We start from the raw sequence: 17,530 nt of genomic DNA on the forward strand, positions 1-17,530 counted from the left end.
TATATATATATATATATATATATATATAAATAATTTCTTTTCAGACATCAGTTTCTTGTCACATTCAAATTGGTTGTCATAGTAATGACACTAATTTGTGGAGATTTAGCGCATTGTGAGTTCCACAAATCTGAACACATTATTTGTAAATTGACTGTTAAGATAAAAAATTTGCACAATTTATTATCTGCAATACCATTATAGCCACTGGATGCCTGTGTGTTACATCTATGAACAATCCCTAGTTGCTAAGAAATTGACATCTCACATAAATTAATTTTATTTGGAGTTGGGTACATGTTTAGATATTATCAATGGCTACTTTTTGTCTTTATCTGTTATTGTTCAATTGCTTTTTTGTTGTTGTGTCAGTTATTACATTATTATTTCAGTCAAACCTATAAACCCTTTGTTACCCCAAACTACATATAAAAAGCCTGATCAGTGGCATAAAAGTAATCAGAATTCAGCTACTTATTCCTTTGTTACTCTTTGAAGCGTGAACTTCTCCTTTAAATAACATGACACGCTGCCCTCTATGCTCCCATTGGGCGCTGTTGGAAGCGAATTATTTGATTAAACATTTCGACACTTCCGTAAGGATGTGTTAAATTCGACAAAGCCGTTTAATAAAGGATGTATTTATCTTGTGAATTAGTGAGTTTTACTACACCAATATTTTTTAATTGGCTGTTAAAGTTTTATATGGGAATATTAAACGACACACTGAACCTTTAACAATGCATTGGCAAAAAACCGCACACCTTTTGGATAATTTCACGACATGATTTCTCAACTGCCACAAATACTGCCTAAAAAAATACTGATTTTGTGCACTTTTTACTGTACCAATATTTTAAATTGGCCTTTGAACTTAGTTTTATTGCATGACAAAAAAAAGCCTTACCTTGCCAAAGCACTGACAGAACCCATTGATCTAATGGCATTATTGAGCGCTCCAAATGCAAACTTTGCATGCAACAATCAAGAAGCAGCAATTGACAGTGCTCTGATCCAATGGCATACCGCCTAGCTTGCCTATGCCTAGAAACGGTACTGAGAGGAGGCCTCTGCGCAACGGGAGAGGCCAGGTCCGATCGCGCAGGAGCTGGATTATCTCTGTCAGCCACAACTTCCCTGGCCAGTTCGGAGCGATCAGTATTACTGAGTGACTGCACTCTCTTACTCTTGTTAGAGTTGGTACGATCAGACTCAGAGGAAGAAAAGCAGTAAAGCAGTAGGTTTGGCCACGGGTGAGCCAAAGCATCCACACCCACCGTCTCTCGCCAGAGAAAATAATAGAGTGCAATGAGTATTTTTGTGAGAGACGAAGAGATCTACTGCAGCTCGGCCGAACCTCTCCCACAACTGGTTCACTACCTGAGGGTGGAGAGTCCATTCTCCATACAGAGGATTCCCCCTGGACAGGAGATCTGCCCCCACATTCATTATTCCCAGGACATAAGTCACCCGTAATGAATGAAAATGCTTCATGCCCCACACCATGAGTTTTTCGTGCTAGACTGTGAAGCTGGGGAGAACGTGTTCCCCCTTGGCGATTTATATATACCACCGTCGTTGTGTTGTCTGATCTGACCAAAACGTGTTGATTCTGTAGGAACTGCTCGAAATGTTTCAATGCTAGAAACACTGTTAACAGTTCCAGGAAGTTTATATGTGCGTTCTATAGCGAGACAGGCCATTTTCCTTTTGCTATTCTGCCCTCGCACACTGCACCCCAACCTGTGAGTGACGCATCCGTCGTTACCACTTTTCTCAGAGAAATAACTCCCAGCAGAGTCCCTGAATCAAGAAAAGCTCGATCTCTTCAGCAGCGGAGAGCGCACAAGCAATGTGATGACACTCACTTTGCGGTTGAGGTGGCGCTTCGGACATAAGCGCTGTGCCGCTACCCAGCATTGAAACTCTCTCATTCGCAAAAGTCCGAATGGGATGACAGACACTGCCGAGGCCATCAGCCCTAGAAGACGTAAACAGTCTGAATGGGACCTTTTTCCCTCTATGGAAAAGGGAGAGACAACCACGAATTGACCTGATGCGGTCCTCTAATAGAAACACTTGACACAGGTCTGAGTTCAGCCTGAGACCCAGGTAAATTATTTCTTGCGTGGGCACTAAGCAGCTTTTCGTCTCCTTTATTTTGAAGCCTAAGCCTTTTAAATGAGACACATGCAGATTCATATCTATCTCCGCCTGCTGCCGCGACGGAGCTGAGAGGAGGAGATCGTCCAAATAAGCTGACACTCTGAGACCCGCTATTCTCAGCGGTGTTAGAGCCGCCTCGACACATTTCGTGAAAGTTCTTGGGGCTAATGCCAAACCGAACAGAACTGTCAAAAATTCGTAGGCTGTGCCCTGATAGGCAAACCTGAGGAATTTTCTGTGTGCCAGATAAATACTTATGTGAAAGTAAGCGTCCTTCAAATCTACTGATGTAAACCAGTCTCGACGAATAACGACGAATAACACTGTATAATGTTTTTATTGTGAGGATTTTGAACTTGTATTTTCTGAGGTGTTTGTTGAGGTTCCGCAAATCCAGAATGGGACGGAGACCCCTGCCTCTTTTGGGAATGACAAAGTACCGGGAGTAAAAGCCGTGCTGAGTCCTCCCGCGGCACCACCCCGATTATTCTTTTGTTCAATAAAGAGGTTATTTCCTCCTCTAAAATCCGAGCTGACTCCCCTTCTGCTGTTGACATTAACACACTGTTGAAAAGTGGAGGTTTTACAGCAAACTGCAGACGATAACCCCATTCTTGAGCAGAGAGCGGACCGCTGTAGCTCTCTCTCACTGATGGCGCGGCGGCGCCGGGGAGCTGGGGGATGCAGCTCTGATTTTGATGTATTTGTGTGTACCGTATTCAGAGTCCAGATGTACCTTTTGGAAAAAGGCTTTTTAAAAAACAAATCTTGTTTTTTCTCAGTAAAACACATTTTGTCTTCAATTATTTTCATATTGCATATTTTTCCTATTTTAATTTTTGTTTTGAAGCCCATCAATTTCCCACAATGCTGAGTCGGGTGACCCAGCATCAATCTGCCTCCCCATCTCCTCCATGAGCTCAGCCTGGTACGCTGTGAGCAGTGAGGTGGCATTTAGGGCTCTGACAGCCAGGGCAAAGGAGTGATACATTTTATGAAACAGAGAAGCAGACAACCTCTCTGTCCGTCCCAGCAGTGAAGAAGAGGAGGAGAATAGGACTGCCCGCCGATTGGGGTGGAGGTGACTTGCCACTGACAATTCGACTGGGGAGTGTTGGACATCCCCAACTCCTCCATATTGTGGACATCCAGTCTAGAGAAACGTTTAACAGGAACCCTATCTGAGAAGAATTTGTCCCAGAAGCGCCGCATCTCTGCGACACATGCTGGGACGGCTGGTATCAGCTACTTGACTGGGGAAGTGTGCAACGGCAGCCTCTTCCCAACATTTAAATCCCTCTCTGTGCCCTGGCCCTCTTGCTGAGATGGCCAGTTGATAGAGAGTTTGGCAGCTGCCCTCCTACACATTTCAATGAGGTCCAGTTCCCCTGGCATGGGGGAGGGGGACTCACCCATAGCACTGCCAGGCCTGGAAGAAAGATTAGGAGGGAGGATAGCATCCTCTTCGTCTTCCTCCAAATCTTCCTCTAAAAGATGAGCAATCGTCTCATCATCTTCCTCCTCCTCCTCTTTGTCCCCCACTAAAAGGGTCTGATTCAAAGAGGGGAGGAAGTTCAGGAGAAATCTCGTCCATCAACTCTCCCCAGCTGCACTGGGCCTGCGGAGCAACCTCGTTCATCTCCGTGGGAGGCGCGAAAGACTCTGGTCCCCTTTATTCGCGGCCGCAACTCGTACTCTGTGCTCTAAAACCCTAGATTAACGAGATCACCACAACGTGCCTCTCGATATCAGGCCTTACAGCAATTATTCCCTTAACGTGAGGGAATAATTGAGAGAAAGGAGCTGTAACTGCTCGATAAAGAAAATGAGAACCCGCCTTGACGCGCTGGTCCCCTGCCACAAAGATATAGATATAGCAGAAAGAAAATATTCACTTTCACAGAGAATATTTTCCCAAAAAAAAGCAGCCGTGTTCGGCGATGTACCTAAAATGTGGCTCGTCCGTGAACAGTTAAGTGGCCACTCTTACAAGGATCTGCTGATGATAGCTTCCAATGAGGATCTTCACGGGGAAGAGAACGAGAATGAAGTAGGGACCGCAAGCAGTGATATATATGAGGGAGGCGGGACTCCCACCTCACTGTCGTGATTGGTCTGTCAACCAATCGGTAGTTGGTGCTTCCAGGATTGGTCACGCCCGAGGCGATTCCCATAGTGAGATACCGAACGAATGTTTGAAATAAAACTACAGGTGCATCTCAATTAATTAGAATGTCGTGGAAAAGTTCATTTATTTCAGTAATTCAACTCAAATTGTGAAACTCGTGTATTAAATAAATTCAATGCACACAGACTGAAGTAGTTTAAGTCTTTGGTTCTTTTAATTGTGATGATTTTGGCTCACATTTAACAAAAACCCACCAATTCACCATCTCAACAAATTAGAATATGGTGAAATGCCAATCAGCTAATCAACTCAAAACTCCTGCAAAGGTTTCCTGAGGACATTCTAATTTATTGAGATGCACCTGTACATGTTTGCAAATGTTGTGAGTTTGGGTCTTTTATAACATGCATCTAAATACTCAACACGCACCCCCAGTCTTCACAAATGTGTAATTGTTTAAAAATCTCTTGTCAGCAAAAGAGAAGCTTTACGATTTCCCCGTGGCTTTCCACCAAAATAAAAGCTCTGGTCTAATAATAATAATAATAATAATAATAATAATAATAATAATACTCTGTTTTATTTGTTAACTTTTTAAAAAAGTTGCCAGCATCCACCAGCATTTTTGATCGTTTTCACAAAAATAAAAATAAAAAAATAAAAAAAGCAACATTTTAAACAAAAAGCAGGGAAAAGCTGTTTTTTGCCAAAGACTACGTCTGAATCAGATTCAGATCGATGATCAAAACATAGATTGAGTAGATTCCATCAAACCTTCACAGTCCTAAACTACTTCCTTGGTCGACATTTCATTCGGTAACTTTAGACAGTTTTGATTAATATCCTGTTTAATGCTTGATTAATTTTTTTTTACATATACATCTGCTTAATTACACAATCGCTTGTTTCTGCTTCTTCTTCACAATGTTTTGATCAAGAGATTTAATACTATTTCAGAAATATTATTTCCTTCCACATACCAGTGAAAACATTGAAAGCCGGATAATTCTGTCCAAAGCAGCGAAAGAGTTAATAGTAAACACAATTCAGATCTGATTGTCTTTGGCTGATCTCATGCATGATCTTTAGTGAACTGACCTCATATTCAGAAAACCAGGCGCAAATACTAGTGATTGCTAACAGTTTCTGGACTTCATACAGTTTAGTTATCGTGACACATATAGTCTTTTTTCTTTTAAATCAGTGTGAGCATTTGGTCGGGTGTCCGCTGAGCTCCAGGGCTTTGAGCAGCACTGGGCTTGTCCAGTAAGATTAGCCTCAACCGAGTCAGTGACACCAGTGTTTAACCTTTCTTTCTCTCTGGATTTCCATTGCACTCACTCATGCATGTTCATCGATCATTTCCAGCCTACAAACCTATATTCTCAATTCCACACATGCCTTTGGGAAAGCCCTTTGAACAAGTGTGAAATGGTGAGCGTTGGTCAACTGTAGCAAGAACCGCTTGTGTGTCTGTTAATTTATGGCGAGGCTGAATGGGGGCTTTCGTATACACAGATGAGTGAAAGTTGTGTGTGAAGCAAACGCAACAAGCTTTACAGTACGTGAAATAAACAAATACGCTTGCAGTTGTTTTCCTCTGTGATGAAAGAGGATCATAGGAGGATTATATCTTCACTCACTCTCTCATCTCTCACTCCATCCACTGTCTCTCTTTTCTCACACTACGACCCTTATTTCACTCGACCAGCTGTTCAATTAAATACTTTTGTACTTTAATACTTTATTTTGTGAGTTTAAAGGGACAGTTTGCCCAAAACTGAAAATTCTTTTACTCACCCTTGTGTCATTCCAAACCCGTGCTACTGGTTTACTTCTGTACAATAATAAATGTCTTCTTGGGTGATTGCAGTGCAGTGGCAGTACATCACTTCAGTGTGTAGCAAGGCCATGTGACTAGATGAATATTTTCCAAGTGTTCTGATATTTTTTGGTTAAAAATAACCAGATTATCAAGCAATTCCATAGTAAAGTTGTGGCAGCCATCATTGCTCTCCTGTGCATGTTTCCAAGCATAAAATCAGTGTTATGAGAATCAGTTGTTCAGATTTTTTTTGTGAACAGCAATGTGATGCAATGAAGTTTCTTTGAAAGTCAAACATAACATTATATTGTATAGTGCATAATGTAGTTTTTTTGTGTGTGACTGAATTCTACATTTGAAGTAAGTATTGTTACATCAATGCCTTGACCTGTGAGAGGACTAATTTTTCTGGTCCCACTTTATATTAGGTGGCCTTAACTATTATGTACTTACATTTAAATTACTCATTAGATACAACACACTTATTGTGCACATATATGTTTTACATTGTACTTATATTTTGAAAAAAATACCTGCATGTGATTACATCTATAATTAATTTCTGTAATTCCGTTTATAATTACACTGTTGACCGGTCCCTTACACCTTAACCCACCCAAAAATGACATTGTACTTATTTTTGATTTAAGTACATAGTAGTTAAGGCCACCTAATATAAAGTGGGAACATTTTTCTTAATTATTCATGGCATCCTATAACAAGTGCTTAAAAGCTCAGTCACTTCACAGTGCTGGCTTCCTCTGTGACTTGTTATTAATGACTGTGCAACTAGTACTTGCTTGAGAGTTTATGTAGAGGTAAAAATGGGCTCATTAGAGACATGGTCTGATATCATAATTCTAGACATAGGCCTTAATATCATCTGTCTTTACTGTGATTGTGTTAGGGTTAGGCAAGACAAGGCAAGACAAACAGAGACAGGAACTGAACAAAGGAAGTGAACAGGGAACAAAAATGCCAAGACAAGGGTCCTAAACACGACTGGGGAACACAAAACTGGGATTGTGACAGCACCCATCATGATTTATTTTGTCTTTTGTTTCAATGAAAGCAAAAAATATAACATAAAAACCCAGGCAATTGAAGTAAACACAAAAGTTTTTTAAATTATAAAGGTTTTTTATTTAAGCAAATGTAATTTCCAAATCTATGAATCGGCATTCATAGTGGATTCAGCTGTACTGGAAGCCATGGTGTTTGAACTCAGATCACAAGATCACAATAGTTGATTGAAAGATTCAGTGACTCACTCGTAAAGACAGTCACTTATTTCATTCCTGAAGGGATCAGAACAAAACAGTTGAATGAGCAAAAATTGAGTGACTGCAGAAAGAGTCAGTGTAAAATCCTACCCCTAATGCACAGACTGACGATCTGTCTGGAACAAATATAGCGGAGTGATAAAAACAGTGCTGTTTGGCTGTTGTAACACTATAAAGCAAAGAACAATTTGCTGGAACTAACCAATTAAAACTATGATTGCAAGTGACGGCACTGTCTGACCAAATCAAACTTTGCCAATTGACCATTCGCTGGGGGTTTGATTGACAGGCGATCTGACCAATCATAACATGGAATCTGCCATTTTTGTCTGACAAACAAACCAGACAGGAGAGAAGATTAACTTCAGTGGACTTGAACTTGAAAAATGGTGTGTATTGATATCTTTCCATGGTTGAAACAAGATACCTCCTGATATTCATTCATGTTTATTTCATGCTATAACTAGTAAAAATGAAAAGATTGAACTTGAAATGAAGCGCTACAGTGATCTGTCACAATGCATTAAAGAGCCACAAAACGGTATTTATTGTTTGAATTTCTTAAAACATTCTTCTCACAATTTGAAAGCTGAGACTTTGTTTCATGCCTACAGTATCCTACTCTGTCTTGTCTGTTGGTGCATTGTCAGTTTTCTCTTTGCTCCGTGTGAGAACATGATGTGTGGCATGAGCCTGGCTTGTCAGATGCAGCAACAGTAACAAAGTGGCCGGGTCTTTGTGAAAGGTCAATTAAGCAGGCTACCCGAGCTTCAGAATTCCCAAACCAAGTACTGGGATCAGTTTACTGTGGTCCAGGTGTGTTTTCTGCTTTAAAGTCAAACAGCAGTCAGAATTCACTCAGCATGACCAACTGCACATGGCAAATGACCATTCATAAACTACTGCATCATCTGCACATGATCTACCTTGTTCACTTTACACCATCCATAGGGCAACGTGTTGCTTTGGCCAACAAGTAAACGACATTGCTTTTAGAGCATGTAGACTTGTTAGTCTAATGCTGCCATCAACTAAACTGGATACTGCGTCACTGTGGCCATCAGGCAGCTTGTCTTTGCCCTCAGACTCTGTCCTTATGTAAGTCCACCACACGTGAAAGTACCTGAAGTATTTGATGAGCTTAAGTGCTTTAAGACAAAGGAGGGCGCATGATGTAAAATGGATTAATGCACTGCCAAAATTCATGTTTGGAAATTGGTTTGTATTGCAGTATATTCATGTGAAAATCAATGACTGAACAGATTTGTTTTGCGAATAGACATGGCCAGCCTGCCATGTTCAGCAGTGAGATTTTATTGTTCAAATGGGATTAATCTAGTCATCCAAGTCTATTGTAGCTATTCTTAGTGCTGTGGTCTAACCATTGTCATCCGGTCACCTGCAGGATGAGATGCGATCATTACACTGAAGACCATATGCAGCAACAGTAACAAAGTGGCCGGGTCTTTGTGAAAGGTCAATTAAGCAGGCTACCCGAGCTTCAGAATTCCCAAACCAAGTACTGGGATCAGTTTACTGTGGTCCAGGTGTGTTTTCTGCTTTAAAGTCAAACAGCAGTCAGAATTCACTCAGCATGACCAACTGCACATGGCAAATGACCATTCATAAACTACTGCATCATCACTTCTGTTGAACAGAGGAGCACATGATCTACCTTGTTCAGTTTACACCATCCATAGGGCAACGTGTTGCTTTGGCCAACAAGTAAACGACATTGCTTTTAGAGCATGTAGACTTGTTAGTCTAATGCTGCCATCAACTAAACTGGATACTGCGTCACTGTGGCCATCAGGCAGCTTGTCTTTGCCCTCAGACTCTGTCCTTATGTAAGTCCACCACACGTGAAAGTACCTGAAGTATTTGATGAGCTTAAGTGCTTTAAGACAAAGGAGGGCGCATGATGTAAAATGGATTAATGCACTGCCAAAATTCATGTTTGGAAATTGGTTTGTATTGCAGTATATTCATGTGAAAATCAATGACTGAACAGATTTGTTTTGCGAATAGACATGGCCAGCCTGCCATGTTCAGCAGTGAGATTTTATTGTTCAAATGGGATTAATCTAGTCATCCAAGTCTATTGTAGCTATTCTTAGTGCTGTGGTCTAACCATTGTCATCCGGTCACCTGCAGGATGAGATGCGATCATTACACTGAAGACCATCATAAAATTATATGGTCTTCAGTGTAATGATCGCATCCCATCCTGCAGGTGACCGGATATATATATATATATATATAGGCTATACATAGGCTACCAACTGCAGACTGAAACTTTTTGATCATCAGAGGATTTGACAACATTGTGCTGATGTGGTGTGTTGATTGATCTTTATTTACCCATTTCAAATTTCTTTAACACATTTCTGGCGTATGTTGTCTGGACAGTTCATTTTCAGTTTCTGGGTTCTGAACAATCTTCACTCAAAGAAAGTGTTTCAGCTAACTCATATCTATTATTTGAAAGCGATTCATTCACACATGGCTAAGATTAACACCTCCTTTCCATTTACGTGATTGCACAATCATGTTTCCGATCATGTTTTTTTCAAATGATCATCTAGGATGAAGTTCAAACATCTCGGCGCTGTGACAATAGGAACAATTGTTGTACGTTTGTTGTAGTGAGGAACAAAAAGAGAGAAGCACGCTCTGGGTAAACGCATGTGGAAATGTGTATAGGGGCTCTCAAGCTTAATAAAAAGAAAGTCAAGTTAGTTTCAGATTTCTGTCTTTGTGAATAGAAAAAAGACAGAACATAATAAAACATGGTGGCAGCATGGGCACTTTTAGATTGTTAGTTTACAAGTTGGAAGATGATTAAAGACCCCATCACCATTATGCATGGGCACGACAATCTATCCAAGTCCTGGAAATCCTGGAGGGACGAGTTTAATCTCTACTTGGAGTTAACTATGTCAGATGCGGAGGAAAAGATGAAGGTCAAATTGTTTTACTACCTTATCGGCGAGAGCGGTCAGGAACTGCTGGAAACTCTCTAGTGATGTAGCCGCGGATGCACGAACGTTAACGAACATTATTGCAAAGTTTGATGAGCACTGTAATCCCGTATAAACGAGACAGTAGAACGCTATCGATTCTTCTAAAAAAGCCAGGGAGCTGAACAGTCAATCGATAATTACGTCATGGAGTTACGAATGCTTGCTAAAACATGCAACTTTGGAGAAATCAAAGACTCACTCATACGCGACAGAATAGTATGCAGAATTAACAACGAAGGACTGAGAGAGAGACTGCTTCGTGAGAAAGATTTAACACTACAGACGTGCATACGTATATGCAGAGCAGCGGAGCTGTCGCGACAGAACAGCAAAGCCACTGCAGGTGCAGCAGTAGAAGAGGTGCATGCCGTCAGACAAGGAGCACGTCTATATCGCCATCCACCCGGCAGTATGATCACGTGCAGATTCTGTGGTAAAGAGCATGAAAAGAACAAACAGAAATGCCCAGCTTTTGGTAAGAAATGTAAAAAGTGTGGAAAGCCAAATCACTTTGCAGTTAAATGTAGAGCCCGGCTGAGACAAGGAAACCATAAATCAGTAAACAAAGTGACTGAACAGGACAGTGATGAGTATGAGGACAGCCTCACTGTGGGTGTAGCAAATCCAGAGACTGTAATCAAAAAAGAGAAAGACAATGAAAAGAAAACAGCTGTACGCAGGGATACTTTTGGGAAAGGACCTTGTGAAATTTCAGATTGACTGAGGAGCAAGCTGTAATGTAATTCCTATCAGTCTGCAGAGCCAAGATATAAAACTGGAGGATACAAAGACTGTGCTAATAATGTACAACCAAAGCAAAATGAGACCACTAGGAAAGTGCAAACTAAAAGTAAGAAACCTGAGAAACCACAAACTGTACAGGCTGGAATTCCAGGTGGTGGATAACAATTGTACTGTCCCCCTAATAGGGAAGAAAGCAAGTGAAGCTATGAAGCTCATCAAAGTGCATTACGAGAACATTTTTGCAATAGGCAGTATAGTTACCAAAGGAAAGTCCGCAACCAGCCAGTGGTCACTACAGCAGATAAAGACTGAATATGCTCATGTATTCCCGGGTGATGGCTGCCTGGAGGGAGAGTACAAAATTGAGATTGATAACACTGTAAAACCTGTACAGCTCCCAAAAAGAAGGGTTCTAGTGGCCATGATGGAACCTTTGAAGGAAGATTTGGATCAGTAGTATGGTGGTCGTACAGAAGCCCAGCGGCAGTCTCAGAGTATGTATAGATCCAAGACCTTTAAACAGAGCTTTAAAGCGCTGTCATTTCCAACTACCCACTATTGATGACATACTCCCTGAACTGTCAAAAGCCAAAGTGTTTACTGTGTGCGATGTTAAAAGTGGATTCTGGCACGTCAAGCTGGAGGAAGAATCCAGCTATCTCACCACATTCTCTTCCCCGTTCGGCAGGTATTGATGGCTGCATCCGGCCCCTGAAATCTTTCAGAGGAAGCTCACACTCGCATTAGAGGGCCTGCCAGGAATACACAGAGTTAGAGACAATTAACATGACACAACATGTACCAATCTCAGCGGACAGACTTGCGTTAATCTGTTCTGCGACAAAAGAGGACAAAACTTTGCAGACACTGATTAAAGCCATATTACAAGGTTGGCCAAAGAACAAGGCTGACACACCACAAGAAATAGGCCATTATTACCTGTTTCAAGAGGAGTTGAGCTACCAGGTTGGCATTGTTTTCAGAGGTGAACGAGCTGTTATCCCTAAGCAGCTTTGGAGGGCAATAACGCAATCTCATTTAGGTGTGGAAGGATGCCTGAGAGTGTGTGTACTGGCAAGGAATGAACGAGCAGATCAAATCATATGTACAGCAGTGTGACACCTGCCACGCAGTGGACTGTAACCAGCAAAAGGAGACACTGCGTACACATGATATGCCGGACAGACCTTGGGCCAAGGTAGGCATGGACCTGTTTACTTTTGACAACAAGGACTATCTAAGTACACTACTATTCCAATTTTGGGGAAATTGATTATCTGCCAGTCACCAAATCTACTACTGTCATAAGAAAGCTGAAAGGTCACTTCACCCGTCAGGGTATTCCAGACATCGTCATCTCTGACAATGGCCCACAGTTTTCGTCACAGGAGTTCCAGAAGTTCAGTCACCATTGGGCATTTCTGCACAAAACCTCATCACCTGGCTATCCTCAGAGTAATGGCAAGGCAGAATCAGCAGTCAAAACTGCCAAGTGATTGATTCTTAAAGCACAAATGTCAAGACAGGATCCATATTTAGCAATCCTAGATCATAGAAACACACCAACACATGGATTGTCAACCAGCCCAGCACAGAGGCTACTGAGCCGTCGCACAAAGACACTTCTACCCACGAAAACCAGCCTCCTGCAACCAAAGATTCAGAATTATTTGAGAGAATTGACAACAAATCAACAACGGCAACAAACATACTACAACAGATCAGCCAAAGACTTAGAGACACTAAAACAAGGTGACCCTGTGAGAATACAACCATTTGAGCCTCATAAGTTCTGGAGAAAGGGGACAGCGGTGGAGCCCATCGACTCAGGATCCTACAGTGTCCAGTTGGATTCTGGAGGCGTTATAAGGAGGAACAGGAGACATCTCCGAAGGGAACAGCGAATGACCCCCAGAGTCTCTAACCAAAGAGAGACTACTGCTCCTGATAATACAAAACATGCAGGAACTGCAGATGCTCAATCGCAAACATCCAACAATGTGGAAAATCAGATGCAGAACACCAAACAGACAGACATCCCAGCATCTGTTGTCACGAAAGCAGGACTTTTGATAAAGAAACCTCAATACTTAAAAGACTATATCACATGAGAAAAAAAAAGAAGAAGAAATGTGAAACTGTTCTAATGGAAATGTGAAATTAATATACATAAGTTATAAGGAAATGTATTGAAATTAATATACATAAGTTATAAGGAAATGTATTGTTTTCTGTTTGTACCAGAAATTAAGAGTTGTTCGGAATGCTAGTTATATGTAGCAAGTTATAAAAAAAAGAGATAGAGAGAGAAAGGACTTTATTAGTACTTTCATTTTACTGTATACAGATATATAGACTCTATATGCTATATACTTCTATTCTTATGTATATTTGTGTTAAATGTCTATTTAAATGTTTCTATGCTTTGGCAATGTAAAGATACTTTTTTACCATGCCAATAAAGCTACTTGAATCTGAATCTGAATCTGAAAGGATGTGACAATAGGAACAATTGTTGTACTCTTAATAAAAAGAAAGTCAAGGTAGTTTCAGATTTCTGTCTTTGTGAATAGAAAAAAGACGCATAAAACAGGTGCTTTCTTTAGGATGTAAATGCTTGATTCAGATTGCAGACAAAATGTGATTTGTCTTTGCCAACAAAATACTGTATGATGAACATCTTCTATTCATTTCTCTATTGGAAGGCTAGTTTATATCCAACTGATGCAGCTTTAATCCTAATTGTTTAAAATTTGACCATATCTCATCAAAATGTCCTCATCTGCATCAGGCTTATATCTCAATGGTAGAGCACGTTTACATGTTGAAGATCGTGAGGTTGATATCCTTTAGTTTGTGTTCCAAAACCTACAAATATGCACTACTTTGGAATGTAGTCTTTTTCGTCATCTTTGGGTTCATGAGCATGCACATTTACCTGCAGTTCAATCTGATCTCCATCAGAGCGGTTTAGTTCCAGTCTTGTAAATATATATGATATGAACACGTGTAATTTAGGCTTTGATTAACATCTAAACAATGATCGACACACACATCACATATGATAAACATGTGAGTGTAATGCATGAGAGCCAAAAGGGTTTGTTCTAGCATGTGATGCGCACCCACAAGCTTCCATGTTTATCATATGTGATGTGCTCTATGTATCTACGTTTATATGCAAAATATATGTGAAACGTTTATATTAAATCTGTAACAGCAATGTTTTATGCATATTGATTTTTCTCATTCTCTACGTCAAATTGATTTACCAATCACATGCTCTTGTTGTTCTTCAAATTAAAACAGCTGAATAGAACTAAAATCTTGCTTTTCTATCATTGTGTTTCACAGGAAACGGTAGAATATGCCTTCCTGATCATTTTCACGATTGAAACCTTCCTCAAGATCATAGCTTATGGACTTGTGATGCACCAGAACTCCTATGTGAGAAACGGCTGGAATATGTTGGATTTTGTCATCGTCATAGTAGGGTAAGTGAACAGTCACACACATCTGCGCGCGCACACACACACACGCACATCAAAATGCATCAAATAATAGTATATTCTATCGCCCTACGCCAACCCTACACCCAAACCTACCCCTTACAGAAAACTTTCTGCATTTTTACAATTTAAAAAAAAATTTGGTTTACTTTATTTTTAAACCAGTTTTACAAATGAGGACGTCCCCAAAGGGAGGTTTTTGGAGATTTTGTCAGGTTTAGCTCACTTTTGGGTACAAATTTTTCCCCAAATTATGGCTAAGTAGGTACACACACACACACACAGGTTTGTTTTTGTGAAAAGTGGGGACATGGGGTAATGTCCTGAAAAGTCACCTTCTCCTTGTAATACCTATGTCATACCCTTGTCATTATACAAATTTATGTCCTCATTTGTCATAAAAACGCACACACACACACACTCACACACACACACACACACACACACACACACACACACGCATGTTTGATTTTATATTCCTTTGTCCTGTAATATTTTTGAACACTTAATTGTATGTTATTTTCAATGAAATGAAAAAGCATTCAATGCATTTAGCTGAACTGCTTTTTTAACCCACTTAAGTAGGACTTAAGCATATCTTTATATGTCATTTCATTATTACAACTCGTCTTTGAAGTATGAGTAAAGTGTACTGCCAAATGTACTGACAAGCTTTTATGGTAAATGTAAAATTGAAACTTGTATTTTGTGTATTTAAATATATTCGAAATAATGTTGCAATTCAGTAAAATGTATTACCTTTAAATGTAACATCAGATAACATGATATAGTTGCAATTTTAATCAAACACTTCACATGTGCTTTATGTTAGTCAACACAGCAAAATAAGTGTACTTCTTTAAAGCATGTCAAATGATGAAGTCATAATGAATTAACTATACTTTCAAGTAAAATTGACATTAATACAAAGTACTTAAATGTGTGCTAAGAAACAAGTATACTGTCTTTAAATACACTTAAGTGGCATTTTATTTAATTGATATTATATTATCTGCAAGTACAGTTTTAAATAATATTCTCTAAGATTTGAAGTACACTACAAGTGCACATTTAATATAATTAAGCACTTTTTTCACAAGCATATAACGTCCTTTAAACAGTGAACATTTGTGATGTGTCCAAAAGACGTAACTCGCAGATACACAATAAATGAATGTAATCCAAAATACTTGTCAAATAAACAGACTCTTCAAGACAGCTCAAGAATAATGACTTTTCAAACAGAAGTCTACTGGGAATTGCAGAGACATTTGTCTGTATCTTAATACCAGCTTTGCAGAGTTTCACAGATGTGATGGTTCAGATGGTCCCTTGCTTCTGAACTTCCTCAACATTGTGATTGTGCAAAAATTTGATTACTGTTTTGTGACGTGACACTTCCTGTGCTCATTAAAACAATCACAGGGTTTTGTGCTAAAGTACGGCACTCTAAAGTGATGCAGTTGCCTGGTGAACAACACATCAACTTGACCATTTATAGTGACAGCAAACATAGCAATGAAAAATCAATGTACAAATTTACAAAATGAGTGTGTATATATTCATATATATATATATATATATATATACTGTATATAATGTTACTGTAAAATATGGTAAAACTGGTGCTTTTTGGAAGTTATATGTATGAATTACTATATAGTTTACAGTTTAAATCTATATACTATCAAGAAGAAAAATGCATGCACTTATAAAAAATGACTTATTAAAATCTTTATATATATATATATATATATATATATATATATCAATCTTATAATTTATAGTAAAATACAGTAAAAGCATATTCCTAAAAGTTATTGTGTGATGCATCACATATGATTGACATTTTATTTAAATTACTTTTTTTATTTTAGTTATCAGTTTAACAGTTTATATTTTCTTTTATTTCATCAATATATTTATAGCATTAATTTAGTGTCACATGTGTTACCCTGATGGTTTTTGTATGTAGGACCTTGAGCACCATATATAATTTATATAATTATTTATAATTTATGTAATATAAATGAGTCTATATGTGAGTACGGGCCATGTTTTATGGACTTTGTTCAGTTTTACCACCTGTATTATTCAATGGATAGTTCATACAAAAATGAAATTTCTGTCATCATTTACTCAATGTCATGTTGTTTGTTTGTTTGTTTTGTTTATTTATATAGCACAATACAGCAACAGTCGTTGACCATTGTGCTGTACAAGAAATTATAAAATCAAATTAATAAAACACCAATCAAAACAATAAAACAACATAAAAGTCATATGGTACAGGAGGTAGTACATACAGAGGACAACAGAGACATGCTCAGGACGACTCAGATGTTAAAAGCCTTTTCTAAAAGGTGAGTTTTAAGCTTTACTTTAAACAGAGATTCTGAAGAGATTATCCTAATAGATAAAGGTACACTATTCCACAATTTGGGGCCGACTATGGGAAAAGCCCGGTCTCCCTTTCTTTTTAACCTTGATCTAGGAACCTTTGAACTTGAACCAGTTTAGTGCATGACCTCTAATACCTGCACAATATTCAAGACTAGAGATAAGAAGGTCATGATCGACCGTATCAAAAGCTGACTCAAATCCAACAGCAAAAGTATTACAGAGTTCCCAGAATCAACAGATAATAAAATATAATTTGACACTCTTAAGAGAGCAGATTCTGTACTGTGATGTTTCCTAAAACCAGACTGCAAAGATTCAAAAACTCCATTTGCGTCTAAAAAATGTAATAATTGGACAGAAACTACCTTCTCAAGGATTTTAGAGATAAAAGGAAGATTAGAAATTGGCCTAAAATTTGAGAGAACTGTCACATCGAGATTAGATTTTTT

General features: G+C 39.1%; 1 protein-coding gene across 1 annotated transcript in view; it reads left to right on the plus strand.

The window, feature by feature from the left end:
* The window catches only part of LOC107711792 (voltage-dependent L-type calcium channel subunit alpha-1D-like), a 112,774-nt gene that overhangs the window by 12,417 nt on the left and 82,827 nt on the right, over nucleotides 1-17,530 (plus strand). The window contains exon 4 of the mRNA XM_016516842.1: nucleotides 14,524-14,663. Within this exon, the coding sequence (XP_016372328.1) occupies nucleotides 14,524-14,663 (140 nt within the window). The remainder of the gene's footprint in view (nucleotides 1-14,523; nucleotides 14,664-17,530) is intronic.

This window comes from Sinocyclocheilus rhinocerous, unplaced genomic scaffold, assembly GCF_001515625.1.
Source record: "Sinocyclocheilus rhinocerous isolate Xijiao unplaced genomic scaffold, SAMN03320098_v1.1 scaffold958, whole genome shotgun sequence".
Taxonomy (NCBI): Eukaryota; Metazoa; Chordata; class Actinopteri; order Cypriniformes; family Cyprinidae; genus Sinocyclocheilus; species Sinocyclocheilus rhinocerous.